Source organism: Aspergillus vadensis, assembly GCF_003184925.1.
Source record: "Aspergillus vadensis CBS 113365 unplaced genomic scaffold BO88scaffold_4, whole genome shotgun sequence".
NCBI lineage: Eukaryota > Fungi > Ascomycota > Eurotiomycetes > Eurotiales > Aspergillaceae > Aspergillus > Aspergillus vadensis.
In genome coordinates, this window is record NW_020292042.1 from 98,490 (window position 1) to 125,526 (window position 27,037).

The 27,037-nt window shown below is 50.9% G+C and overlaps 12 protein-coding genes across 12 annotated transcripts; 7 read left to right on the forward strand and 5 right to left on the reverse strand.

Annotated features, from left to right (window-relative positions):
* Nucleotides 1-268: 268 nt before the first annotated feature.
* On the forward strand, nucleotides 269-1,733 carry BO88DRAFT_402250 (thioesterase family protein). Its single transcript, XM_025706051.1, has 2 exons — nucleotides 269-544; nucleotides 610-1,733. The coding sequence occupies exons 1-2, from the start codon at nucleotides 427-429 to the stop codon at nucleotides 1,557-1,559; spliced, it is 1,068 nt and encodes a 355-aa protein (XP_025565742.1). The 5' UTR covers nucleotides 269-426; the 3' UTR covers nucleotides 1,560-1,733.
* BO88DRAFT_202279 (PaaI family thioesterase) lies at nucleotides 1,664-2,677 on the reverse strand. The gene has a single exon (XM_025701868.1). It carries the CDS (start codon nucleotides 2,496-2,498, stop codon nucleotides 1,767-1,769), a length of 732 nt encoding a protein of 243 aa, XP_025565743.1. The 5' UTR covers nucleotides 2,499-2,677; the 3' UTR covers nucleotides 1,664-1,766.
* A 278-nt stretch (nucleotides 2,678-2,955) lies between these two features.
* On the forward strand, nucleotides 2,956-3,445 carry BO88DRAFT_402253 (uncharacterized protein). The gene has a single exon (XM_025706052.1). It carries the CDS (start codon nucleotides 3,158-3,160, stop codon nucleotides 3,404-3,406), a length of 249 nt encoding a protein of 82 aa, XP_025565744.1. The 5' UTR covers nucleotides 2,956-3,157; the 3' UTR covers nucleotides 3,407-3,445.
* Nucleotides 3,446-3,944: 499 nt separating this feature from the next.
* On the forward strand, nucleotides 3,945-5,238 carry BO88DRAFT_402254 (uncharacterized protein). The gene is made up of 3 exons (XM_025706053.1): nucleotides 3,945-4,550; nucleotides 4,609-4,685; nucleotides 4,747-5,238. Exons 1-3 carry the CDS (start codon nucleotides 4,445-4,447, stop codon nucleotides 5,158-5,160), a joined length of 597 nt encoding a protein of 198 aa, XP_025565745.1. The 5' UTR covers nucleotides 3,945-4,444; the 3' UTR covers nucleotides 5,161-5,238.
* A 373-nt stretch (nucleotides 5,239-5,611) lies between these two features.
* BO88DRAFT_402255 (PCI domain protein) lies at nucleotides 5,612-7,407 on the forward strand. Its single transcript, XM_025706054.1, has 2 exons — nucleotides 5,612-5,987; nucleotides 6,074-7,407. The coding sequence occupies exons 1-2, from the start codon at nucleotides 5,738-5,740 to the stop codon at nucleotides 7,246-7,248; spliced, it is 1,425 nt and encodes a 474-aa protein (XP_025565746.1). The 5' UTR covers nucleotides 5,612-5,737; the 3' UTR covers nucleotides 7,249-7,407.
* A 286-nt stretch (nucleotides 7,408-7,693) lies between these two features.
* Nucleotides 7,694-8,613, reverse strand: ura6 (uridylate kinase ura6). Its single transcript, XM_025701869.1, has one exon. It carries the CDS (start codon nucleotides 8,481-8,483, stop codon nucleotides 7,842-7,844), a length of 642 nt encoding a protein of 213 aa, XP_025565747.1. The 5' UTR covers nucleotides 8,484-8,613; the 3' UTR covers nucleotides 7,694-7,841.
* A 1,409-nt stretch (nucleotides 8,614-10,022) lies between these two features.
* BO88DRAFT_476326 (uncharacterized protein) lies at nucleotides 10,023-10,893 on the forward strand (the record flags this gene model as incomplete). Its single annotated transcript, XM_025711926.1, has 1 exon — nucleotides 10,023-10,893. One exon carries the CDS (start codon nucleotides 10,023-10,025, stop codon nucleotides 10,878-10,880), a length of 858 nt encoding a protein of 285 aa, XP_025565748.1. The 3' UTR covers nucleotides 10,881-10,893.
* Nucleotides 10,894-11,404: 511 nt separating this feature from the next.
* On the reverse strand, nucleotides 11,405-13,456 carry BO88DRAFT_334142 (uncharacterized protein; the record flags this gene model as incomplete). Its single annotated transcript, XM_025702789.1, has 3 exons — nucleotides 11,405-13,021; nucleotides 13,144-13,308; nucleotides 13,367-13,456. 3 exons carry the CDS (start codon nucleotides 13,454-13,456, stop codon nucleotides 11,405-11,407), a joined length of 1,872 nt encoding a protein of 623 aa, XP_025565749.1.
* Nucleotides 13,457-15,509: 2,053 nt separating this feature from the next.
* On the reverse strand, nucleotides 15,510-17,240 carry BO88DRAFT_202539 (putative lipase). Its single transcript, XM_025701870.1, has one exon. It carries the CDS (start codon nucleotides 17,008-17,010, stop codon nucleotides 15,592-15,594), a length of 1,419 nt encoding a protein of 472 aa, XP_025565750.1. The 5' UTR covers nucleotides 17,011-17,240; the 3' UTR covers nucleotides 15,510-15,591.
* Nucleotides 17,241-22,181: 4,941 nt separating this feature from the next.
* On the forward strand, nucleotides 22,182-23,306 carry BO88DRAFT_202734 (uncharacterized protein). The gene has a single exon (XM_025701873.1). The coding sequence runs from the start codon at nucleotides 22,382-22,384 to the stop codon at nucleotides 23,024-23,026; it is 645 nt and encodes a 214-aa protein (XP_025565751.1). The 5' UTR covers nucleotides 22,182-22,381; the 3' UTR covers nucleotides 23,027-23,306.
* BO88DRAFT_202706 (putative hexokinase) lies at nucleotides 23,235-25,197 on the forward strand. Its single transcript, XM_025701872.1, has one exon. It carries the CDS (start codon nucleotides 23,442-23,444, stop codon nucleotides 25,089-25,091), a length of 1,650 nt encoding a protein of 549 aa, XP_025565752.1. The 5' UTR covers nucleotides 23,235-23,441; the 3' UTR covers nucleotides 25,092-25,197.
* A 736-nt stretch (nucleotides 25,198-25,933) lies between these two features.
* Nucleotides 25,934-26,958, reverse strand: BO88DRAFT_402262 (uncharacterized protein). Its single transcript, XM_025706055.1, has one exon. It carries the CDS (start codon nucleotides 26,840-26,842, stop codon nucleotides 26,312-26,314), a length of 531 nt encoding a protein of 176 aa, XP_025565753.1. The 5' UTR covers nucleotides 26,843-26,958; the 3' UTR covers nucleotides 25,934-26,311.
* Between the last annotated feature and the right edge of the window lie 79 nt (nucleotides 26,959-27,037).

The window sequence follows — 27,037 nt, forward strand, 5'->3', positions numbered from 1 at the left end:
GCTGCGGGAGTTCAAGGGGTCACATAGACGAGGCCATAATACACGCAGAATCTCCAAACCACATAGTCTAATATGAAGTCGTAAACTATGTCCCTGATAGTGATCTACACAGTAACAACCAATAGATAACTCACTGGGTAGTGAATAGATAACTAGTTGAATCTTGTGACGGGTTAGTAATCCGCTCAGTGGAAGATTCAACCGAGGCATTTTCCCGCTTCGGACTTGGTCTCCCTCGGTATCCATTCTTGTTTTAGATAGAACAGCCAGATAACCAGATAACTAGATTTTCATCTCTCTCAACTTTTGGTCTCTCCTTTTCTTCCATGGATAGAATGTACTGACCGGAGACTCTCTCTAATACCTACACATACATACACCACACCACCTTCCTTCCTCCATAGAAGACCGACCTACATACCGACAATGTCTCCCCCTCATCCTCCAGCCCACGGCCCGGCCTTCGAGTCCGCGATCAAAGTAACTCCCCTCAGCTCGCACCGCTACTCAGCCCATCTTCGCAAAGAATGGTGTATTGGAGCAGGTAGGATATATACATACACCTTGCCCCCCTTCTCCAACATATCGCATACTTACTGCCTACTACAGTTCCCCATGGCGGCTACACCTCCTCCGTCCTGTACCGTCTCGCCCTCGTGCACTTCGCGCACACCCACCCAACTCTCTACAAGAACAGTCCCGCGACCCCGATCTCCATGCAACTAGCCTTCCTCCGCCGCACGTCGGCCGGTCCCGCCGTGCTGAAAGTCGAGGATACGAAGCTGGGACGGCGGACGAGCACGCTACATGTGATGCTACTCCAGAAGCCTGATAGCGGCAAGCGGAAGCAATCGCAGGCGTCTACTACGGAGGGGAAGAAGGGTGAGGATGACGACGAGGACCTCGAAGTCAAGGTGGCAGGATACATTACCGTTAGTCCTGCGGACGCTGAAGAGGGACTTAGTGCTACGACTGGGTGGAAGGTCAGTAGTCCTGCGCCGGCGGCTGGATCGAATGGAGATGGGTCGGTGAACTTCGGGACGTTAGGAAAGACAGGGCGCGATGGGGCGTGGGGGAAGCTTATACCGGAGCATTCGGAGTTCCGGAAGGCGACGGGGCAGACGGAGTTCTATGTGCCTGTGGAGCTTAGTGCGGAGGAGAGGAAGCAGAGGAAGATGAATGCGGAGCAGTGGGCGAGGTTCCGACCTGCGGGGGATGTGAATGCCCGGTGGACTAATGAGGCGCTGGTGTATTTGACGGATATGTTTCCTACGGCGTTGGCTGGGTTTGATGATGCGGCGGAGGAGGCGGCGGTTGGGGGTGGGAAGGGGTTGTTTTGGTTCCCCACGGTCACGTTGAATATTGATCTGAAGAAGAGGCTGCCCGAGGAAGGGGTCGAGTGGCTGTATAGTCGGGTGTATACGAAGAAGGTGCGGGATGGACGCACGGATTTGGATGTCACGGTGGTGGATGATAAGGGGGATGTGGTGGCGTTGAGTACGCAGGTGGGCTTGGTGTTGAGTGCCAGTCGCAATATCGGGTCTCGTGCGAAGCTGTAGATGTCTCGCTTTCTTTTTCTTTCCATCCTTCTTTTTCTGGCTCATCATCACAATCATCCTCGACCCCGTTCCTTTCTTTCTCTCTTTGTCTCTTTCTCCGAACGACCGGCTCTATCTACCGGTCGATGCAATATGTACATATACTATATACACGGGTTATAGAATCTAGATCTATAGAACACACAGCAGAAAAAAAAAAAGAAAGTCTTAGAGCGACGGTCCCGTCTGCATCCAGAACGCCATCGCATCCGTGGTAAGGCGCATTGGTTCGCCCTCTGCCTTGGGAGAGGTAACGGCGCCTTCTGTATCCTGTGGCTGGAAGGCCTGCGCGCGCACCCAGAACTTGCGACCCACACGAGCGAGGACCTTAGTCCGAACGACCAGATACCCCGGCGCAGCAACGGGACTCTTGTAGCGGATGTCCAATTGGGCAGTATAGAGCATTCCGCGCGGCGTAGGCGGGACATGCGGGCCATCCGGCTGCTCATCCTCTACCAACTTCGGGCCCGTCTCCGGCGCATACAGTGCCACAGCATAGGACATGGCCTCGTCGAGGGACGTAGCCAGGACTCCGCCATGAGCAGTGGACGGGTGGCCCGAGACACCAGGAGCAGCAATGTCGAGGATGAGGATCAAATCGGGGTCTTCAAGTGGAGTCGGGGCGCCGGTGGGAGCGGGCCAGGTGGGCGGAGAGTTGGGGAGAAAAGAGAGGAGATGCGGACGTCGACGGAGCGTCAGGACGTGGGGGATAGTGCGGGCGGTGGCTAAGGTGTTGGCGAAGTAGCCATCCTCGCCGGTGGAGGGTTTGGGGATGCGCGAATAGGTGCGAACGGGGAGGTAGTCTGGGTGGTGGAGGAGAGATCGGAGAGATGGGGAGGTGGCATTAAGGAAGGGGGATAAGGAGGCGGGGTCGGGGGTGTCGAGGATTGAAGAGGACATATTTACAAGTCGGTAATGTATGATTGATGTGGAATTAGAGGGATAGGAGGTGGTGTGGTTGTGTGAGGTGTCGATTTGAGATAGATGATATGATGTTTCAGAGCAGAAGAGAGGGATGAGGGGAAGGGAGGCAATAGTTTGGATGGAAGGAATGAGTGGAGGAGATCAGCCGAGGGACTCGGCGGGAATCACATTGTTGCAGCTTTTCCCGCAAGGTACAATACCGTCAATTTACTCAGGTTGGTATGGTTCCTGGTAAAGAACGTCTGTCTCGGACGGTACTGAACCGGTTACTACTTGGGATACCGGAAGTACCTTGCCGGATTGGGGCATGACTGTTTTGATATCATGTGCCCAGCCTTGAATTCGGCAAAAGCAAAGCGGAGTAAATCCTATTCATTTTCATTCAGGATTGCTCACTTCTTTTCTATACAGTAAAAACCACTATCTATTTATTCGACTTCATATTTGGCTAAACATATCTCCGTCGCCACGCCCAATTATTTGCTAGTAGTTGTCTGATGATGACTATTAATATCATCCCATCAACACCATTCCCCTGACACACCGGACAAGAATTGACAAGACTGCTTGCTTCCCTTCTGCCGAACTGACTGGCTGGATAAACATTTGGAAATCACCTGAAGCCCGAGCTACGTATGCCATGGACGCCCGTCGCGACTAACGCTCGACTAGTTTTTAGGCTCCAGTTCTGCAGCCACTCATCTGTTGCGCCGGTCACTTTAGCTCACGGCGCTACCGGGGATGAATCGATAACAAAGAGGAGAAATCAGACCTGCGAGGGCCCCAAGAGGGGACTCACTCACACCGAATATCCCGGATCAACCAGCCGCCAGCATTCTCTCATGCCATTCCATTCAGGTAAAAAAAAAGAGGGGAAATTCTGAAAAATAGTAGAAGAGAAAAAAAAAATTGGAGAATTGTTGCACATTCCAGGCAGCGACAATTGGGTAGAAAATTCTTCAATTCTCCAATTTTTTTGCCTTTGCCTTTTTACTTTTCTATTGGTGTCTCTTGTCTCTGTGGTGAGTACTGAGTATGTCTTGGAGAGGAGTTTGTCTCTCTTGCAGGTGGACCAATGGAAAACAGACAGGGCATCTGCAAGTCTGCGACTTCCTCCTCGAGGGTTAATTAGCATCCCTCGCGTAGGGCAACAAACAAATCGCCGGCCAAATCATGAGTCCGTCGCTGCACCAAAACAAGGAACGGGAAATTGGAGCCAGAAATGAGGGGGAAAGTCTGAGAAACAGACAGAGATGATTATCGACTCTCTTCCAATTTGCTTTCGAATTGAAACACACGACGTATGGATGTTATCTGTTAGTTTGAGTACTATTATTATTATACTATTGTTTCTTATTATTATAATTATTATGATCAGGACTCCTGCACCGTCTCTCCTCCTGCAGACCCAGTCAGTCCTTAGTAGTACTTAGTCCAGCTAGCAGCAGTATCTATCTAGTTCCTTTAGTTATACTACTTGCTAGTAGTTTAAACGCATCCAATCGCTCTCCTCCACTGGTTCTCATTCACGTCCCGGAAGCAAGAATCTGCTGCTCGAATAAAATAAATCAGACTAAAATAAATAAACAGCCGGAATTCCTGTCTTGTTTTTGCTGCCCCTTCCCGTTTTGTCCTCTTATCGCCGGCTTTCTTCTTTCTTCCCTCCGTCGCTTCCTCTTCTTCGCTTCTCTTCTCTTCTCCTCTTCCTCTTCCATTCTTCTGCTGCCTCTTCTTCTTCTTCTTTCTCCTCCTGGTCTCTCTTCTTTCCTTCTCCTCTCCCATTCCATCCATCCATTGATTGTCTGCCTCTTTTATCTCATTGCCAGACTATCCAATCCCAGATAAACATCTCATACCTCACCAACAATCTATCTTACTTCCTGCATTTCCTGCTTAGCTCTACCAGCAGTAGCTCTTTCGCCATGCTTCCTCTCGTCTTGATGTCTCTGGCTGTCGCGGCCACCGCGTCCAGCAACTACACTCTTCCCAGCGACTTCAACATCAGCGCCATCAGCTTGTCGGAGCGAAGTAAGACCCTTCTGGTGGATGCATGACCAGCACTCATTTACTGACTACTGCCCTCTAGACTCCTGGTGCACTGCTGAGCGCAACTCTTGCCCTGAAATCTGCGGAGGTGTTGCTACGAGCAACTCGTGTGATCCGGTAGGTGGCACCAGCACTCTCGGCACTTTTGTACCCTTGCACCCGCTAACCGGTTTGGCAGAGCACCCTGGACTTCTCTTGCGTCTGCTCCAATGGCTCCACTGCCGATGTCGCGGAGTACACTCAGACCATCCCCTTCTTTGTCTGCGAGGCCACCTACGCTCAGTGCATTGAGGACTCGCCCTCTCTCGATGAGCAGGAACAGTGCCAGGAGACGCGCGACAAGGACTGTGGCACGCTGAATGCGTCGGCCTCAAGCACTACTTCTTCGACCACCACGACGGCCGCCTCTCTGACCACGTCCACGGGCTCGTCCAGCAGCACCGGTTCGGGTAGCAGTGGATCGAGCGCCTCTACCACCAGCAGCAGCAGCTCGTCTTCTACCACTGCCAACGCGGCGATGCGTCTGGCTCAGGAGCACGCCACGGGCCTGTTGGCGACCGTGCTGTTCGTTGGTTTGCGCCTGATTCTGTAAATGATCAGTCTTGGGTGAAAGAGAGATGGGGAGTACTGTTATTGCTGGATGTAATAATCACATTGGGGTCGCAATTGGCCGTGTTGTAATAAGAAGAGGGGGGGGAAGATGTTGTAATGATGGCCGGGGAAAAGAAGGAGGATTCCAGTTGCAGTTGCATGTTCTACGACTTGATGGTTCTTTTTATTTTATTCTCGTACGATTCCCCCAAGCGCGCCTGGGAGTTATTCTTGTAATAATTGCAGATTGAGTACTGAGTTGATTAGTATGAAATGAAACCAGAAAAAAAAAAAGTTGTGATTGTTGTTTAAGACTTCTGAAGTAATTGAACAATAATAGTACTCCGTAGTAAATGTCGAGACGATCTCCCGATGCAGCGGCGCCAAGAGTTTTTCCCACACTGAATTTTCTCCACCGCCCAAATCCCTTCCACAGAGTCAGTCTCGCAACACCAAGTCGATTCGATCACTCCCCAAAGCCTCTTCTCGCTTCTTTCCCTCTTTCCCTTCCCTCTTCCTTTGATTTCTTTCCCTCCCTTTTCCCCCCTCACCCTTTTCTCACAACCTCCCATCCCACCATGCCCGCCCCCTCCACCACCCTCCTCATCGAGGGTTCTTTCACCGAGCTCGCCGACGAGTTCGCCCAGTACATCGACGCCCTGCGCAAGTCCGAGGCCTCCAGCAGTCTCCAGTCCGAGATTTCCCCGCTTCTGCAGCCCCTTCGTGAGCAGGAACAATCCGAAGCAGAGCCCGACCGCAAGCAGCGCGATGAGGTCCTCAAGAAGTTGGTCTCCGCGGCCGTTGTCCTGAACAGCGCCCCCGAGAAGGGTACGTATTATCGATAGAACACCCCTCTATACACGAAACGTTGATCCAGAGACTGACGGACGGACGAAATGAATTCTATTATACAGAGATCATCTCCGCCTACAACCTTCTTGTCCACCTTGTTCACCAGGCCTCCGACCCGGATATGTTCCTGTCCCGCATCTGTACCTACCTCGCCAAACCCATCTCTTCCTCCCCTCAGTTCGGCCCCTCCTTGGCCATCTCCATCCTGTCCACCATCTTCAACACCCTTGCTCCCTCCGACTCCAGCCGCTACCACGTTCTCCTGGCTACCGTCGCTGTCATCCGCCAGTCCAGCTCGTCCATTGCCTTTGACGCCCTCAAGTCCCAGCTGGCCGCTCAGCTGCCCAGCTGGCTCGCCGCCTGGGAGCTGGACGCCGACGAGGCCCAGCGCCTGCACCTCGCCATTGCCGATGCCGCCCAGGCCTCTGGTGACCCTGAGTTGGCTCAGACCCACGTCGTCCAGGCCCTGCAGACCATCCCTGCCGCCAACGCCAGCTCCCCCGAGGCCCGCGATCTCGCTGTCCGCGCCCTGACCTCCGCTCTCACCCACCCGGCTGTCTTCGACTTCACCCCCCTGACTGCCTCCGACGCCGTCCAGACCCTCCGGTCCAGCGACAGCACCCTCTTTGAGCTGCTCGAGATCTTCACCGCCGATACCCTCGACGCCTACGAGGCCTTTATCTCCGCTACCCCTCTGGCCAGCATCTCCGGCGGCGTTCTGGCTGAGGCCGGCGAGGCCCTGCAGAACAAGATGCGCCTGCTCACTCTGGCCTCCCTGGCTGCTTCCACCCCGTCCCGTTCCCTCCCCTACGCCACGATCGCTACGGCCCTCCGTGTGGAGCTCACCGATGTCGAGAAGTGGGTTATTGACACCATCCGCGCTGGGCTCGTCGAGGGTAAGCTGTCTCAGCTGCGCTCCGAGTTCCTGGTCCACCGGGCCACCTACCGTGTCTTTGGCGAGAAGCAGTGGGCCGAGGTGCAGGGTCGCCTGATGGTCTGGCGCCGCAGCCTGGAGAACGTGCTGGGTGTTGTTCGCAGCGAGCGGGAACGGTTTGTTCGCGAGGGGCTGCAGGCGGCCCAGGCTGCCGAGGAGGCTGCCCAGGGCAAGGGTAACGACAAGAAGGGTGGTGACCGTCGCCGTCACAACAACAACAACAACCAGCAGCAGCAACAGCAACAGCAGCAGCAAGCACCTGCGGCGCCCGCCGCTGCCCCGGAGGCCGTTGCCGTGGAGTAAAGGACTGATGACCGTTTGGTTGAATGATTGATTGATACACAGAGAAGCATACACATTGGGATGAATGAATAAAAAGTTTTCTGTGTGTTGTTGTGAGTTGTGGGCTTGGAAGGTGTTCTTTCTATGTTAATGTTCTGCTGTGTCTACACTTTTTTTTTTATCCCCATTTCCCTTTATTTCCATCTCACGGGCTCAAATTTCCTTTTATTTCTCTTTTTTATTTATCATGGTAGCTATTGGATTCTAGACAGGTTTATATCCACATTTCATCATGAGAAGGTGGGGGGAAAGCCTGACTGACAATGATACGAGTTATGCCGAGTGTGTAACTGAGTTTTTATGTATATTCCCAGGTACTACTCAAGTACTACTTTATACATACATAGACCAATATGGGATGGTGCAGCAAGGGTAACTTCAGTTACTCAGATATAAGCACATATATATATATACAGTAGTAATCAGGATATGATGTAGTTAAATTTACTACCCATCAATGTGGCTCTCACGTATCTACCTACCATCTATCCATCTATGTACCACCCAACCATACACACATGATATAATATTTTCAGAACCCAAAAAAACCAACCTTACAAAGGATTAATGCCCTTACTCTTGAAACCCTCGCGAATGCGCTCATACACCTCATCGACCGATCCCGTCGCCGTCACCGAAACCACCTTATTTTGCTCCTCGAACGCCTTGACAACAGGCATACTAGTCTCGACGAACGTACGGAACCTCTTCCGGATACTCTCCGCATTATCATCATCCCTACCGGAGGTCTCTCCACGCTTCAACAACCTCGTCTCCATGACCTCCTCAGGACAATCCAAGAACAAGGTCATCTCCGACGGACACACGGTATCCTCGAAGAACACGGCCTGGTCGAGCTTGCGGGGGAACCCATCAATGAGGAAGCGGGGCTTGGGGCCACCCGCTTGCTGTTGTTTCTCGCCGGAGGCCAGGGCGTCGGCCATGGCGTTGGACAGCAATGCGACGGTGATCTCCATGGGCACGATCTTGCCCTCGCGGATGTAGGTCTTGATGAGGTCGCCGTATTGGCTGCCTTCGCGGACTTGCTCAGCGCGCAGGAGGTCGCCGGCGCTCAGGTGGGTGAAACCGTAGTCGCGGACTAGGTTGCTGGATTGTGTGCCTTTGCCACTGCCGGGGCCGCCGAGGATGAAGACCACGGTGATATCGGCGGGGGAGAAGCGGGGTTGGGTGGTCATTTTGGTGGTGGTGGTGGTGGTGGTAATGGTTGGTTTTGTGGGATCGGATTCTGGGGAGGAAGGGAGGTGAGGTAGTTAGCTTAGGTGCTTGTTTGTTTGTTTGTTTGTCGGCTCGTTGATTGGTAGGTAGACAGGGGAGGTTGTTATTGTTGGAGGGGAAAAGAGGGGTGGTGGTGGGCAGTGGTGTGGGTTTAAGGTACAGAGAAGAGGGACATACAGTTGGAACCGGGCTTGGGTTTATGCACGCCGGTGCGGGATTTCACGAGTAAGACGTAGGAACCGGTGCCCACAGCAAAGAGGGCAACAAAGGGGAGGACTTTGAAGTTGGAGCGGCTGTATTGGGTAGGGTTGTTGGAGGATTGAGGAGAGGAGGAAGAGGAAGAAGAGAGGGAAGAAGAGGACGAATAGGGGCGATGGAGGAGAGACAGTCGGAGATGTCGGTGGGGGGCCACCACGGGCGGCAGTGTAGCTCCTCGTAGTAGTGACTTGATAGACATTGGGAGGGATGGGATGGGGTGAGGACTGGGGGATGAGGTTGAAGTATTAGAGGGAACTGAAGGGAAATTGATGATAATACAGATTGAGCTACTAAACTGCAAGACTTGCAAAGAAGTTGAACGCAGAAGAGGACAAAGCCAGATGAAGGAGAGGAAAAGAAAAGCAGGAAAAGGAAAGTTGAGGTTCATCTCGCATTCGCTACTTTGGGACTAGCGCGGATGGCCTGATCTATACAATCGGAGAGTGGTGTTACTTACTTCCACTTGTATGGCTTCATCTTCTTCCTCTCTTTCATTTACTCTACATACCATTACTTGAATGCTCTGGTTCATTGTACTGTGGCATCTAATAAAGGTCATGGACAGGTAGGATACTATACATTCACCTCTTGACATCTCTTTCTTGCCAACAATCATCACATCAATACACACATCTACAGCATCTCATCAAGTGAACGATCTCTCGCTGCCACTCGTCCTCAATTTAGTGAACGATTGCTCGCTACCACCACCTGTATCGCCTCATCCTTGCACGTCTTTCAACCATATCCCATTGTCTTCTAGCTGTCTCATTCACCCCAACATTCTCGGCATCTCATAGCTTCTTCCTCCCTGCTCGTGCAGTCTCCCCCCAGCAAGATGCTCCATCCTCACCCCCCAGCTCCAAGAAACCATCGTGCATATGCAAGAGCACCTAGAGCACCCAGAGGTCACTTTCAAGCAGCTCTGCATTCACAGCCTCTTGTACATTCTCAGCCTTTCCCCCGAGGTCAACAGCACCATCCTTTGAACGTGAGTGATCTCTCCCAACATGCAATGCACACACTAACACACCCAGTCCCGCGGAGGACAATCGCATATCTACCAAAGTCAGAGAGGTCGTTCTAGAGGACAAATGTATACAGCCAACTTTCAGCCATCAAGGGGAGCACCAGACAGTAATGGAGCTCCCGGCCGTAGTCGTTCCAACTACAGAGGCCGCAGATCCAGGAAGAAGTTTCCAGCCAATACTAGAACCCAGAACTCCAGACATCTTACCACAATGTCTACAGCTCCATATTTCAGTATCAAACGTCAATCTTCCAGTTCGACCGAAGGGAAAGCAGTAGCGCAGACACCCTCGCCGTTTCAACGGCTCCCACCGGAAATTCGAGACCAGATATATGGCCATATATTTGAGTCTCACCGTGTCGAGCTCATAAGAAGAAGCGAGAAAGATCCGACTAAACATGTAAAAAGAATGTACTATCGCCTCTACCACAACCCCCTTCGATCGCGCGATCCCATCACACAGCAAATCCAGGACCCCTGTCGGAAAAGTCAACTCCCTGTGCCCATAGCACTGGTCTTTACATGTCGCAGTATCTACTGCGACACCCTTTGGTGGCTGTACTCCACTACCCAATTTGTCTTCACTTCGACGAGGACTATGAACCGCTTCTTCAACACCATCCCCTCGGAAGTACAGCCTGCAATTCGACACGTCGAAATCAACCAGGAAATGCACAGTGAACCAAGTCTAACCGAGCATCGTATCCACAAAGTCCGAAGTGACTGGGCTTTTACAATGGCATGTGAGAACTTGGTGAGGTGCTGTTCAGGACTGCAAGTCTTGTACATCTACTTCCGCATCCGTGACTGGCCTATGAGCCTCGAGATCGGCGAAACATGGTCATTGCCAATGATGGCCTTTGCGGAATACAAAGGTAAAGGTGGCTTGGACGTCGTGAGTATCAATCTCGATATGCCGAGGTTTGGGGTACAGAAGTTGAAGAATATGGCCAAAACGTTGGAAAAACGGTTCATGAAGCCTAAGGCGTTTCAGATCAGGGAGGATGAACGACTAGCTAGAGAGTTGAGTTGCTCTTTCATGGAATTGCGGGTTGATGGAAATGACTGATATCTCTCTTTCGTTCATGTCCTGGCCAGTTTGATAGAGAAGATGAAAATCAATAGGGTGTGTTCGAAGGGTGAGAAAGGATTGATCGGTGATATTCTTTCTTCTTTTTCTTTCCTTCCTTCTTCCTTCCTTCTTTTTCGAGTTACTCATTCATGTTTTCATGAGATAACCGCAACATGTTTCTATGATTCGTTACTTTTCTCAATACCCTAAACAGAAAAACAAAAATGAAAATACCACTCAGTTGAGTTGAATCAAAGATACTGGCTGTCTATTTATGCAAGTCCAATTAAATGTAGTCAATATGTACGTCAGTCGTCAAGGGGGGAATATACGGTACAAAAATGGTGTGGGTGTCTAGACATGCATGAACGCCCGCGATATGCAAAAGATAATGACCCGTCTTTCCTTCCTTTCTTTTTCCTTCCTTAATGCCCTTTCAAACAAGCGAGCAAACCCCCAAGTCTTGTCCGCGCCCATATCATCTTCTATCCACAGCATGCTTCCCTCTCTTTTTTTCGGGTTTACTCCCGCGATCTGTCAACTTCTGTCAAGGACTGGCCCTCTTCGGACGGAACCTCGTGGTATGCCTGCATACGACGACGACGAAGGAACCAATAACCGCCTGCCAGGAGCCCGCCCACGGAGCAGATTACCAGAACAGAGATCAACAAGCCACCGACTCCGTGAATAACCTCGTACGCCTTATCCACGGCCATGGCTGCTTGCTTGGCTGCTTCCTTGGCCTCGGCATTGGGGTCCACCTCTTCCACATCTTCCTCCACCTCGGCCTGCTTGGGGCCGTAGAGAATGGTCGGGTCATCGGCGGTAGGCTTCGTGTCACCCTGGAAGCCGGCCAGGCGCCAGTTCTGTGGGGTCTCGGTGCGGTGGATGGGAGAGGAGCCGATGACGTTGCCGTCCTTGTCGACGGCCTCGACGGAGATCCAGTCGAGGTAGCCGTCTGCGATGTACATGGTCTCGAAGTCGAACTTGGTCGTGTTGCCGATCAAGACGGGGATGCCGTGGCGGTCAGCTCGTGCGTAGAAGTTCCAGGTAGCGATGTCGGTGGCACCGTTCCAGCTGACATGGAAGATTGTCGCCAGGTCGGTCTCATCGGTACCGTAGACGGAGGCGATCACGTCCGGAGGAGTGTTGGGGCGGCCGACGAAGGGGAACTTGTACGACCGGTAGGTCGAGAAGCGGGTGGATGCGAAGCGGCCTTGCATGAGGACCTTGCCGTCGGGCGAATGCTCGCTCTGCATGCCTTGCTCACTCCAGCCCACGAAGACGTTTCCGTTCGGCAGGGTCTGAACACTACCACGGAGACGGGTCAGGCCGTTGTCTGGGCGATTGTAGCGCTTGAGTAGACGCGCGGTCATGGGGGTCGTCGTGGTGTCGATCTGCACGAACATCGCTGCGGATGTGTCTTCCTCGTTTTCGGCCTCATCAGAGGCATTGTTCAGGAAGGAGACAACGGCGTGGGTGGCGTTGGACTCGACAAAACGTGCGTGGTGTTGCTTGGAGAAGGTGAAGTCCTGAACGAAGTCGGAGTACTTCCCACCAAGGCGCCATTTGATTTGTCCATCCTCGCCGGAGATCAGGTAGAGGGTGCTCGTGAATCGCGCAGACAAAAGGTAGTCTCCTGTCGTACTCTTGTCAATGGAGTTCACGTGGACATAATCCCAGCCGGGTTGGGAAGCCGGCGGCGAGCGAGAATCGACTTTCACGGACTCGTGAATAGGGATGTAGCCGAGAGAAGACCATTCGTAGAGGACTTCGCCGGTAGCGGTGTCCAGCTCGACGAAGCCACCGGCGACAACCCAGCCGTACTCGTTGGGACGACCGAGGTCTCCCAGGTCGACATATTCGTTGCGGTATGCGCAAGCTAAAGCAGTCTTTCCACCAGGAAGGACATTGAACTCGTGCATGTTAAATGCTGCGAGATCGTTGGTCACCGGCACAGCAGTTTCGACCTCATAGTTTTGGTCGAGAACGTATCCGTATCCTTTGTCCCTACCACCATCCTGATAGCCATGCTGAAGGATGAAGGACAGATGAGATTTGTCGTCGATATTGTTGACGGCTTTGAAATCGAAAATGTTGCGGTTGTCGAACATGCAAGATCCGGCCCAAACCAGAGTCTACGTATGGCCGGTTAGTAAGCTACTTACTCCTTTCGGGGATCTCACTCATTTTTGAGAGACATCCCTTTCCTCACGAAAGGGGGAAATGAATTTCTGGGATAAGGAATGAGAAAACGTACGCCATCTGCATCATAGATGTAGGGTCCAACTTGGCAAGGCTTCCATTGCTTCGTGGGAGCTTCTGGGTCAATCACGCCATATGGCGCAACGAACCAGTAGCCTGGGCTAACCGATTCGCGATCGTAGTATGCAACATTAAACTTCAATGCTCTCACTTCCGGAAGCTGGCTGCTCGTCAGCAAGAAGATCATTTAAATATAAGTACGTTGGAAATTCTCCTACCGTCACAAAGGACATCAAATCATCGTCCGCCTCCGCCTCCGCGACAATCCCGCGAAAAGAAAGAAACAACAGAACCCAGAAGAACAACATTTTTTGAAGGAGTGGCTAGGAGAGGAAGAGTTCCTCCCCCAAGAAAGAAAATTGTGACGATTAGCTAGGGAAAAGGGCAACGATTAGCGGAAAGGAAGGAAGGAGGACAGCGGGAGGCGACCGGGTCATTAAGACAGACGGTCGCTGTCTGTCAAGCAGCCAAGTGGACGTCGGTCGAGGGTATCTATCCGAAAGATCTTCTCCCTGGCGCGCAGGGAACAGTAGTCAAGTATGGAGGTGCCCCCTGCAAGCACACCCCATCCACGACACCGTCGAAACGGAATCCCATGAGCCAGCACAAATTGGGAGAGGCTAAGACTCCGCAAAGCATTACGGATTCTCCATAATTTGGGTCGGGCACGGCCAGTGACAACGTAAGTGCTGATACGGCCGCTGACGATCAGACGAGGCGGACACTCTTGGCAGCGTTTCGGACAGTGGAGCTGCGGGCCACGCTGCGAACTTCATCAGCGCAGGAGACGCTCTGATTGCTGGATAAGGTGCAGCCGGAAGTCGCCCAGATTCGTGGACGGGTCATCCCATGATCCCACTGGGTGGCCACGCCAAATGAAGCGACTTGACCCGGTGATTCTACGCTGGAGGTGTGAATATATCGAATCTTCTGAACCGCCACCCCCAAACCCTCTTGTTCCCTCCCTCTACGTGGAAGGGGAAGGAGGGGAGGCTGCGTTATGTGAGTATGTATGTGAGCAGCAGCGCCACTAACCCCGAGTTGATTCGGACCTCGGGCATGAAACATTAAACTCTTTTCCACCCCGAGTTTACCCCTTCCGGAGATCTAGACCGACTGAGTCGCGAGTGTGTGGCTGAATGGACTATTGGGAGACCCATGGCTATGGCCGGTTATCTGATTCTACCCGCAAAATCAGTTGTCAATTGGCGACGGTCCACGTACACCCAGTTTCTTCCCACGGACTTGGCGCACTAAGCGAAATTGGCCGTCTAAGACTTACTTTTCTGGAAAGAGTTCTATGGTGAGTCTCCAATCCGGTTACCCGCAACCACGAGCGAACCGTGCCGCCTGGGGAGAAAATTCCTGGCGGATTGGCGAATGAGAGAATTCATGGCATGCCGGTGTCGGTGTCATTTGCCAGTTCAAAGTTCTTAGACCCATGGACGCCTCAGGCTAACCGCCGACTCCATCCAGGAGAAGCGATCGGCAGTCCATAGATATAGGCTCTCTTTTCCATCGTCCCAGACAGATTATCTTAGTGATTATCATGGATACGCTTGCTTTGATCAGCGGGTCTTCTCCGTTAGCACCGGTGGTGGTGAGCTGAGTTTTGCTCCGTAGCTTGGGCGATCTGGTATGATGGTATGCGTGGTGCAAGGGGGAAGAAGGAAGGATCTGGATAAAAAATGAGACTCTTTTTTTTTTTTTTTTTTTCCTTTTCTCGATCTCTGATGGGCCCCTGGAAATGGTTCCTGATTCCTGAGAGGTCACGATGCACAATGTCCGGGGTAGCCCAACAAGCTATGGAGTAAAGATAAGAGTCGCTTGAATTGGCGAGGTGAGGGAGGTGTGCAATTGAAAATGGACTGGCGTGACCACCTGACAAGCCACGTGATGGTTATACAATCCTCGAATTGGCTTTCGTCCAGCCATCCAATATTCATCTTTGCTGCGATCAACTCCTGTTCGTTGCACGATCTAGGACGTGCAAAGTATCGATCTACCAAATCATGGCAAATAGGTTTTGGTCTGCGACCATGACTTCTCAGCACTGGAGTAGAAATTGTGGAAAATACCTATTCCCTGTTTCCTGCCTGGGTCAGGCGGTTTCGGTTGTGTGTGGACTACGTATACACTGAACGACAGTTCCGCCAATTCCGTTGCGGTGGGTTGATCTCTGCCAATACAGTTCGGGTGAGGGAGACGATGACGGTTGCCACTCAGTTCTTCCGGCTGGGACTGATCCACTTGTTGAAGACTTCCGTGAAACGAATGCATTAGCCTATAAGGTCAAGCTCATCTCGAGCCACAGGGATCCCCTTCTGGGAAGTGATCGTTGGCCTGCGCAGAGAGTGCTTGGCTGTAGCCAAGTATAAACCTAAATACAGATGTGTACGTATGGCGTGCAGTGACCACCTATCTGCCTACAACTTTTCATCCTTCATGTCCGGTATTTCACCCCTACTCCGGGCGCTGAAGCGGCATAGCTTATGATATCGGGTTCCGCGAATGTCTTCGGCCTATACCTCAGGGTTTCCGACAGAGCTACTAGTAAAAGTCCTTCTGTTCCTAGCAAGTCGTCCAGATTGAGCTGTGGGGGAATTGATTGCTGACACACGGTGGTGACGTTGACTCGCGAAGGGTTACCGGGCCCATCATGAGTTAGCGCGTCGATGGTAAGCGCCCATGCAAGTGGGTTGTATAGCACTCCTTTATGCGTGTACAATCCTCCTGCGGGCTTGTGGGCGCAAATAGACTGTAAGTGATTATTGGACACGCCAACTCCACGTGCATCCTGGAGGATGGCGGATGCTTGGTCTCCATCCATCGGCTGCACAACCTCGTCAAAGGAAGAGTAGATGGTCGTTGTGTGAACATACGCCGACTCACCCCCGAGTGCCCTCAGGGTGCGAACGAACTTAGCGTCCCACCCCTGCTGCCACAGTGCGGGGGTGCACATTATCCCCGCAAGCCAGGGGCACACCAGCCTGGCCTCAACAGTCCCTCGGAAATCGGGGCTTATTGCAATGAAATCCTCCACTGAAGCCCGGGTGGATGGCCAATATTTGAGGGCCCACTGTGTGTTCAACCCGCCCTGGGACCAAGAGATGATGTTAACCTTGGACTGGTAGAGATTGGATATGTAGTTAATGGAATATGCGATGTATTCAGCGGTAACCTGGACATCTCCCAGAGAGGCTTGGGGGATATTGACCCAAGCCACGTCAACTTCCGGGATAGCGTTGCCCAACTTTCCGAAGTTATAATAAAACGATGTTCCAGCAGGTGCGGCCGTTCCTGGAACCAAGATCACTGGTTTCCTTCCACTATTGTTCTCCCCTGGGAAGACAGATGGCATATAGATAGCCTCTCTAAGAGCTGCTTCTGGAATGGAATACGGTGCATCTTCGGTTGTTTTAGATGGGTATATACTCCCGCTTTTGAGGTTGGGGTTTAGGTTATGAGCCGAGTTAATTTTGGCGTTCAAATAACCATTCAAGACGGTGAGGATCCTGGGAGGAACTAGGCCGGAGGCCACTATGTCTTTTGCAAAATCCAGCATTGTCGAGCTGCTCTTCTTGGTGAATATTGCCTCGATCTTTTTCAGTGCCAGTTGCACCTGCTCATCTCCAGATTGTTGCAAAACTTCGTTTGTCGCAAGACCTGACTTGATGCCTGCAGCCACAGACGATACCCTCTTATTCACCAGGGGATCTTTGGCTGCATTCGACAAAATTGAGACAAGATCATGTTCCGAATTTGGCACAGGCGCCTGTTGTTGGGGAATTGAGATGCAGAGGCATACAGGGCTCAAGAGTACCCCAGAAAGGAGATGTCTAGCTAGGGCAGACAGCCGCATGTTATGCAGTTTCAGCGATGCACGATGAGGACTTGAGAGGTGCACCCGCGATGAATGCGCTTACCGGGCAGAGAGAAACTGCTGACGGATATAGCCAGCAAAAGTGTGCCTCGTATCTGACAGCGCAGAGTGTTCCGATTCTTCTTGACAGGCCTCGGTCTCATATGCTGAATTACTCCTCCGTCATTGATTTGCGGTATTGACCTGGAGAGAGCCAAGATCCAGTCGCAGTCTAGACATCAGAAGCGCAAGCCCATGGTTACCGGACATTGGAGCAATTGGATGCGTCTGACTGAGGATATTTGCATTATCACTCAAGGGTCAGCATTCTGTCTGACCTTCAAATGGTCGGTCTCCCACGCCGCGGGCCACCCGTGAGATATCGGTAAAGTAAGGCAACTTTTATGCTTTGCCACTAACTCCGAGCCTGCGCAGGTTATCCTGAATTGATAGAAAATATATGGGGTATGAAGCTAATCAGCAGGTATCTGTCATACAATTGGTCCAAAGCACAACGTCTGCAGCGGTTCATTTGATTTCCCTGTCGCCACTCTATTTCCAGTCGGAGGAAATCGGTGACGGGCAACGGGAGCGTGGAGATGATGGTCAAATGACCATGTTTGCGACGTATGAACAGCCCAGTGGCTTCTTGGACCGGTACTTTGGACGGTTTAAGCAGGAGTGACTGGCTGATGCTGATGTGCCATTGCTCCAGGGCCTTGTCGAGAATACAGCTTGGAGGAAGCAGGTGGTTGAGAAAGGATAGAAGAAGCAATTGAGATTCCAAACCAGCGCCAATGTTCCCCGGATATACAATCGCTACTGGGAACCCAAAGCACTGTAACAGTACCCCAGGCTCGAGTCATCTGCATTGCAATGCAGTCCGGGGAAGACCACAAGTGCAACCACCACAAAGCCAACAACATCCAGCTGTCATTGCTTCAGTATTATCCAAGAGGTTTTCGATCCATTAGTGTTTGGTGTATTCTGAATGACCTCATTATCTCACAAACCCCGCAGACCTCCGTGGCTCCGCCCCGACAGCATCATCCCACTTCATTCCGTCTTATCCAAAGTCTTCGGATTATGTGCTACACGATGCCCATGCTGATCGTGAAAGATGACCTTTGAGAGGGGTGAAAAAGGACCGTCAGCCGCATGTGCCCGATGCCTCGAGTCTGGTCTGCGGGGACTTGCTTACTTTGGGTGGATTGGCTACCTCTTCTTCATGTGCTTCAGCCTCGTCCGTAACGACCTTGTCAACCTGGGTTTGTTCAGTTAGCCGTGTGCTAAGACTAATTACTGAACTGTGAAGCTAACATAAGTCGTTCAACGACAATGGCTCCGAGAGGGGGAACTGTAGGCTTACTTCTCCTTCGTGGGTTCCTCCACGATACCTTGTATACACGTAGTCTCCTTCGTTGATCTGTTCTCCCGTCTTGTCTTGAACTCTTCTCGTCGGCATGATGCGAGAGTGGTTTTTGTTTTATAGCAATATGTCAATTACTGGGTTGCTAGAGAAAGTCAATGCAACAATTAGAAGAGAAGATAATATGATTGAGTAGAATTTGTATGCACACTGGGGGTGATGTCATTATGAGGCAGGAACGAACGCCTCCCGCTGGAGCCTGAAACTATACCAAAAACTACACAAGTATCAAAATGTCAATCTACACATGGCCGCCGGCAATCCCTCATCTGCATGGCGACATTATTGCCAAACACTAAGCACAGATCTAATCTGGCGGATTGGGTTCGGTACGGTCCTATACCACGACTATTGAGACCATCATTGTCAAATATATTCTAAATAATTACCACGGAGAATTTCTTCGTGCCATTATCCTTCTACCAGTAACATGAATATGATGAGCGCTGTTTAGATGAATACTAATCAAGGCTCGACTGGATAGTATTCAACAAGCACACCGCACAGCAATCCTAAAGAAATATATACTTACTTAGTAATGATAGTACCCCTATGAAGGAGATATTGTGAGATGACTGTTTACTGGACTACTACCATCATCAATGAAGCCATCACAAACACATGGATCAAAGAGAAAATGAGGATAGGAACCACTTCACTACCAGCAGTTCTCCTTAAACCCCCAAGCCCCCCTCTCCCAACAGAAAATTAGAAAGTAAGCGCGGATACCGAGCCATTGTCACACAGTGGCAGTGATCCAAGATGGGGAGTGGTGGATGGTGGTAGTGCAAGGCAAAAAGTCGGGTGGACCAAGTAGCTGAGCACGACAGTCTCATTGAATGTATAATATAAGTCCGACATGGTGTGAGTAGTATTATATTGATGAGAGTCATAATGATGATGGTGGTGAGTGGTGTCGCCATCTCTTTGCTGGTCTTACAATGTTGCAGCAGTCAGTGGTGTTCCCCTCTCGGAAGACCCGGACTACTTGGACTTGGCTCATTCGATACGAGGTCATGGAAAATATGTACCCGACCCGCGTTGTCTTTAGTTGGTGAGTAAATCACGTTGCCGGGGCTTGGGTTGCATGACTGCTCACTGTAGATGGGTAGATGGTGCTAGGATTGTGGGTCCTGGGGCAGAGGATACTGTCGACACGGTACCAGATGGTTCATCATTGTAGCTATGTCTTGCTAACAATGTATCTTCGCTTAAGAGTAAGTAGTAGTGACGTGGGCTGAGGGAGAGTGTGAATCCCTCTTAGTAGGTAGTATAGTGACTTTGGCGTCATTTGTATAGTAGGAGATGATGATGATGATGACCATGATATTACGACCTGCCTGGGCAGGACTTGTGGTCATCGAGGTTCTCCCGTAAGCAGAGCTCGCATCGTTAGGGTCAATGTCTGGTGTTCTGGTGGGCCACGTAGGTACACAGACACACGGGTTGACTTTATGGCGTTTATGGCATGGCTAGGTGTCCTGCATGCTCCGTGAAGATATGGGGGTGATGGATGGTTGGGAAGTCATGAGTACCACGTGGGCAGAAAGTGTCTTGGCCCGTATTAGCAGTATCTGATCCCTGGCTGCTATGTGGGAGTGAAACTGAAAGGTGCCCGACTCATCGTATACAAGTAGTAGTCGGTATATGCTATGATTAGATGAAATTTACAGATTGGACACTGCTGCCGAGTCATGACTGATTGCATCAGGCAGCACAGCACCCCGACATCTATCAGAATGGAAAATCAGCGGGGATAGCGCCCCTTGCAGGATCAAAATCTCCTGGGTTTCTTGACAGGCATTTGGTCCCTTGCACCAACCTTGGCCTGTCTGACTGGTAGCGAGGGGACCCTGAAACGCAGAGTACTACTACTAGATAACAGATCGGGCTAGTAGCGAGTTGGTCTAAATTGTCCTTGCCGATAGAGATCGATCACTCCTGAAATGCGGAGATGGATGATACTGTTGCTGATTGTTATTCTTAGTGTGGTTATCGATAAATACCTTACTGACTTTGTGCGTCTCAGCACATGTCCCGTTCCTTGGCGGAATCTCAGGAATGCGCAGTCTCTCTCACTGAGGTGGAAATGGATACCCCTACTTAGTGGTATTTAAAAGTGATATGGTGCTATGATGATTAGTTAATTCGGCCAAGCACTTCCACGGCAAGTAAAACACCCGGATGACATAACCGATCAGATACTAGGTGAGTGTATCTAGTACTAAGCCTGAGTACTTAGTAGCAAGTAAGTAGAATGTGAGTAGTGAGTACTAAAGTAACTTGCCGAGGGAGAGACGGTGATTGGTGGGGAGGAGGATGGGTAAAATGTAACACTCCCGGCCATTGGGAGCGGGCCCACTACCACCGTTGCACCCAGTCGCTCCTCGACAAAACGAAGGTGTCACATTCCAATTCCCTCTGGCTGCATCAGAAGTCCATCATGGGGATTTTTGAGAAAGGAGGAGGGAATGCCAGGGAGGCTGCAGTATATTCAATCATCCTCCTTGAACCCTGCTCATCCCGTTTATCCCGTTTGTCTGTGAGGAGTCACAGTATACCTACATACTCGGTTATGTGACTAGCCGGAAGAGATTGATTTCATTTGGATTGAAATGATTCCTCTGCCTGACCAACTGTTGGAGAACTGGTATAAGGATTACCGAAACAATGTCTAAACCGTATCTACGGACACAACATACACAGGGTTGATGTACTGAAGCCCAAACCAAGCGGAGGGTCGATGACCTCCCCGATCCATTTTGGATGCAACTCTGTCGCTTCTAAACTTCACCGGGCCCCACTTGGTTCATCTGTTCCCATCACGCCGGGTGGTACTCTTCCCTTCCTTAGATCTAATACTGAGTGAGTTCAGGGAGACCCTTTCCCCAGCACGGGAAACCACGTCAATGTCATTGATGGGTGTTTCTTGTTGTCTCATTGTTTCAGTCACCTTTTTTTTTTTTTTTTTTTTTTTTTCCCCTAGTAAGGATCAGCTGACTGCAGTTGAGATCAAACTTCCAGTGAGTTATGCTTATTCTTTATACCCCTGAAGACTGACTACTGGACTACGGAGTATTAAGTCGATGATTAGATCATGCATTCGCCCGATCTCTGCGGATGATTAGATGATGATGATGATAACGCATTGGAACGCTCCTTCGTTTCCACGCGGTGTTCAAATGATCCTTGAATCTGTCTTCCTCTTAGAAAGAGTACCTTCCGAGCATCCGAAGCTAGCCCTGGTCGTTCTAGACCAGGCATGGATCCAGGTCTCACATAAAACCCAATCTTAGTAGTACTGATTATGGAGATGCCTTTTAGCCGGGATGATGGATCAGATAACTATACCATCTCTTGAGTATTACACAATACACCACCACTGCTACTACTGGGTAGGCAGTAGTAGTATCTGTTTCATGCACCATCGCATCATCCTTAGGTTCATGACGGCAGGGGTATTCTTTCGGTCGCCATCAATCAACTTCCGGGGGAAGTCCGAATTATTACCAGCCGACAAGGTAGCAATCGATTCTCTCTGAATCAGTACATCAGATTGATTAGGTAACTAATAGTGTCTTGATCACAATGGATTGGTTTCTCAAGTGAATCTCGAGTCAGTGATTGAATGACGGCATCTGTGTAAGTAATGGAGTCACAGGTAAATACAATACGGAACGAACCAGCTGCCAGGAACCATACCAGACAGACAGAGCAGGGAGGAAGTAGTACCACCCAAGTAAGTCGCAGTCGCAGTTTGGTTAGTAGTCAGTGAGTTACCACCCTGCGACCTGACCGGCAAACCACTGGAAAGTATGATACCGATGGCCTGCAAATTCATGGATTTCTCTTTCCTTTTTTTTTTTTTTTTTTCTATCATTATTAATTTTAGATTTCTAATTTTTTATTTTTTTTTTTATTTCCGCCTTCCTACACTGATGGATGGGATTTCTTTTTATCTTCCCCCCCTTCGAATTGCAGATTCCTCAAGCAAGCCATTCCAGCCTGCGGGAAAGCCAATGCGGACGTTGGTTCCTGACGAGGAATGAAACACGCGTAGGTTGGTTCCCTTTCCTTCATCGTCCCTCTCGTTTCCCGTTTCCTTTTCCCACCAAACCCGGTAGTAGTACCGCTACTACCACTTACCAACTAATACTACTACTGCTAGTTACCACTATTACTATTTACTACTACCACCGCTACTCTCCTGCTAAGAATACTTTGCGACTCCCAAAACTACAATACAATCGATACCACTCACGACTACTACCTCTACTTGCCCTTCACTCTTTCTATTCCCTTTTCTCTTCTTCCCCCTCTCCTCTCTTTCCTTCTCTCTCTTTCCCCCCCCCCCCTCCCTTCAATCAAATTCATCTACTCCATACATCCCCCTGGAATTATAACGCTACCTCGGGCTACACCTCCATCTTTCCTTCCGTGCAACTCGATTCAGTTATCTTCCCGCCAGGCACTGGAACGCCCGCTCGTCATCCAACTCCATCCGCTCTCTCCCTGCCAGGTTCATCTACCACCTACTACTACTTACCTCTACCACTACTCCCTTTGCACAGACAATCCCCGTCTTAACATTGGTTCCCTTTTCGCTGCACCCTGTGCAAGGATTCATCATCCGGGTGATCGGCGGTACTTCTTAAAGTCTTGTCCATTTCTCTTGAATTACTTCATCGCCTTGGGATAGAGACTGGTTCTATTCTGCATTTGCATTGCGCATCCTTCCCGCTTCGGCGATTGTTTTCACTTGGGCCGGCAAGCCTTGACTTGGCTTCTTTATTATCATCTTGAAGTGGCATTTGCTCGTATTGATGCTTCTTTGATCCTCTCCAAGTTTCACTTGCCCGTATGAGCCCTTATCTGTGTTGATCACCACTACCCGCTCATACAACTACACCCCCTCATCCCTCATCACCATCAGCTTGGGATTGGGAAACCCTCTCTGATCGCCTTCCTCCTCACCCAAGACCAACCTCTCCCTCTCTAAATCATGTCGGCCCCATTGGTCAAAGTCTTGCATCGAATGCAAGAACTCTTTACGAACATAGTTGCCGCCTTGGAGGCTATGCTATTGTTCCCTTCCCTCTTCCGCGACCCCTCCCGTAAGCGGCGGAAGCCTTTCCATGGAGCGTATTGGGGACGTCGCTCCCTTGATGCGTTTGCTGACGAGGTGGATCGTCTGTTCACGGCGCCTTTGTCTGTGCAGAACATGGTCGCCATGTCAGACAAGATCCGTGCGCAGTTCAAGTCTTGTCTACAATCTAGCCCCGTCTGCATGCTACCTTCTTACAACCATGCCCTGCCCTCCGGAACAGAGACGGGGACGTTCCTCGCTCTGGATGTCGGTGGCTCAACGCTGCGGGTAGCATTGGTTGAACTACGTGGGCAGGGAGACATGCGCATCCTTCACGTCTCGTCGTCGTACATTGACGAAGATGTCAAGTTGTTGGAGGGCACTCTCTTCTTTGATTGGATGGCGGAGAAGATCGACTCGATGCTACGCGAAGTGGGTGCCAACTATGGACGAGAGGCCGTGCCACTGTCGATGGGATTATCGTGGTCGTTCCCCATTGAACAAACGTCCAACAGTAGTGGCCTCGTTATCCACATGGGCAAAGGATTTCACTGTTCAAATGGCACCGTTGGGCAAGAGCTGGGCGATCTTATCGTTCAGTCTTGTCGGAAGCGAGACCTCAATGTCCAGGTGGATGGGATCGTCAACGACAGCTCCGCGACACTCCTCTCACGCGCCTACATCGAACCCAAGACACGCATGTCGCTTATTCTAGGAACTGGAACTAATGTGGCGATCCATTTCCCAGTTCATGAGATTGGACTGACCAAGTTCGGTACGAGACCGCCAGGTTGGTTTGACTACGCCAAGCACGTTATCGTCAACAGCGAAATGAGTATGTTTGGCGGCAGCATTCTTCCCAAGACTCGCTGGGATGAGGTTTTGAACCGGACACACCTTCGGCCGGACTACCAACCTCTGGAGTATATGATCACTGGGCGTTATCTGGGCGAGATCATCCGTCTCATCATTGTTGAAGCGGTGGAATCTGCCAAGCTCTTCGGCGGGGAGTTGCCTCATTCGATGCGCGATGCGTATTCATTCGACACCAGTATCGTTGCAGCGCTGGAAGCTGATACAACCCCGCTTCTCTCATCGTCTGCGGCGCTTCTACAGAAGGAACATACATTTACCGTGTCACCGTCCGTCGAGGATTTGCGCTTCCTCCGACGAGTCTGCCAGGTCGTCTCTAAGCGAGCAGCAGGATATCTGGCAACGGCAATCCACAGCATGTGGTGCCTGCGGAATGAGGCGGAATTTCCTGCGACGGCCCCCTCGGCACCCCCTTCGATCAAGGAAACTCAAGAGGTGACCGTGGTAGAAAGTGAAGAGAATCACCGGAGTCTGTCGATCGCATGCGACGGCAGTGTCATTAACAAATACCCTGGGTTCCGGGACCGTTGCCAGGGATATCTGAACGACCTTGTAAAGGAGACGAACGCATCGCGGCCATCATCGGATAGCACTACGGAACCTCAGGTGTGCCTCGACCTGGCACCTGAAAGCGCTATATTGGGAGCGGCCGTAGCAGTGGCTGTCGCTGTTGCGGAGAAGAAACTCGAGTAGACTACGTTATCCAGCACTCCCTCGTCTCCCATCTGAACACCATACGCTATCTCTATTTGATTCATCGGCCCATCGGCTACATTCGCATTCCGAGGTGTTGTGCGGCAGCTTTGCATTTCTTGGCCACCATTTCGCTCTTGGGGCTCTAGGTGTCGGACATTGTCATTTCCATTTTGTTGTTCTATTGGGGCTCCTCCTAAGCCACCCGATTCATGCATTTGTGCTTCCATAGGAGCATTCATTGCGTTGGCATAGACAGAACAGGTTCATCAATAACGGGGGCGGAGCATTTCTTGACCTTTTGGCGGACTAGACGGTTAGGCATGTGGCCTAAGATAGAAGCGGGGATTGTGCGTGTGTACATAATGTTAATCGTCAATACAAGAGTATCGTGAGGCCCCAGTGAGGCCGAAGCCGAGGTTTGGTTTTTTGGGTGAATCCCCACATCACGGCGTGCATCCTGCCAAGGCCTTGCCAACTAAAAGGCACAAGACTAAGGAGAATTCTTTGTGCAATTCGCCAATGGAAAAGGGACAGACACACTATCTAGCCCCATGATGGACCACAATGGTGAAATCTACATCAACTTGTTATCTTTTCAAGCATCAGTCATCATCATATTGATACAAATCACTCCCGACAAAGATCCTGCAACAACTCCAACATTCTCAGTTGAAGCGCCGACAATTCCTCTCGGGAAAGCTGCTGCTGCTGCTGCTGCTTGACCGTCGGGGCAGTAGTTGTTGTTCGTCCCATATTCGGGGGATCAGACTCCGAAACAAGACCCTTCTTGATAGTGAAAAAGGGAATCCTGAGTGCTTTGAGCTCCGCTATCATAGCATCGGACATTTGCCTCGAGGCTTTGTATACTTTCGCGTCGTAGTTGGTTAGTTCGGCGCGGTCTTCTTCGGCTGTCTGTTTCATTCATCATTAAGTATTAGCTGTGTAGGTAGTTTTCTGGTTGTGTTATATTTGTCTGTGTGTGTGATAAGGATGATCACCCGCACTATGGTGCTTCTCCTTCATCTGTATCCAAATCCGCATATGACCTGCATGCAAGGAAATACATACAGAAACTTGTTTATTCTCATCAACGGGAGCGCCGACGGATCGTCTAATAACCACAGTCATAAATGATTAACTCATCTCTTTGCCTGACTTCTTTCTCATTGTTTCTCTTCATAGATCGTTGACTGAGGATAAATAGGAATGGCGTAGACTCACAACACAGCATCCAACTCCTTCTTCTTCTCCGTCCGGGCGGACTGTTTCTTCAAGAGCGCTTCACGTCCCTGCCACCATTGTTTCTCGTGGTCGTGTTGGCGTTGGATTAACCAGCGGAGACGACGTTGGATTTCTTCGTTTTGGGCTACCGTGCGCATTACGTAGCGGAGGGCCGTTGGCCAGGTGGTTATGGTGGAGGTGTCTTCGGTGATGGATCCTGCTGGTGCTGGTGCTGGTCGTGGGTGTGGTTGTGATTGTTGTGTTGGGTGATGTTGGGGTCGTGAGGATGTGGGTTTCGGGGGTATGGGGAGCTGGGGGAGGGATTCGCTGGGTTCGTAGGGGTCATTGTCTTCTGTTGGTGCTGTTTGTGTTGTGGGGTCTGGATTGTGAGAGTAGGGAGGGTGTGATTGTGGTTGTAGTTGTAGATGTTGTGATTGAGCTTGTGATTGAGCTTGTGGTAGTTGCTGGTTGGATAAGGCGGAGAGGGTTCTGAGGACGGAGCTCAAGTCTGCTGCGTTGTAGTCCATAATGCGATAATCATAGGAGATATGATGAGGTTAATGAATTCTGGAGCTCGACCATCAAGCAAACTAAGGTGGTGTCAAGGCAAATAGCTCCCTAGATGATAAGCTATGGAGTAAATCGGAAGCGGAGTTGTAGTAAGTTAGTGTCCGGCTCGGCCTCGAATCGACGAGGTTGGATTTCTTTCCGCTGAAAATTTC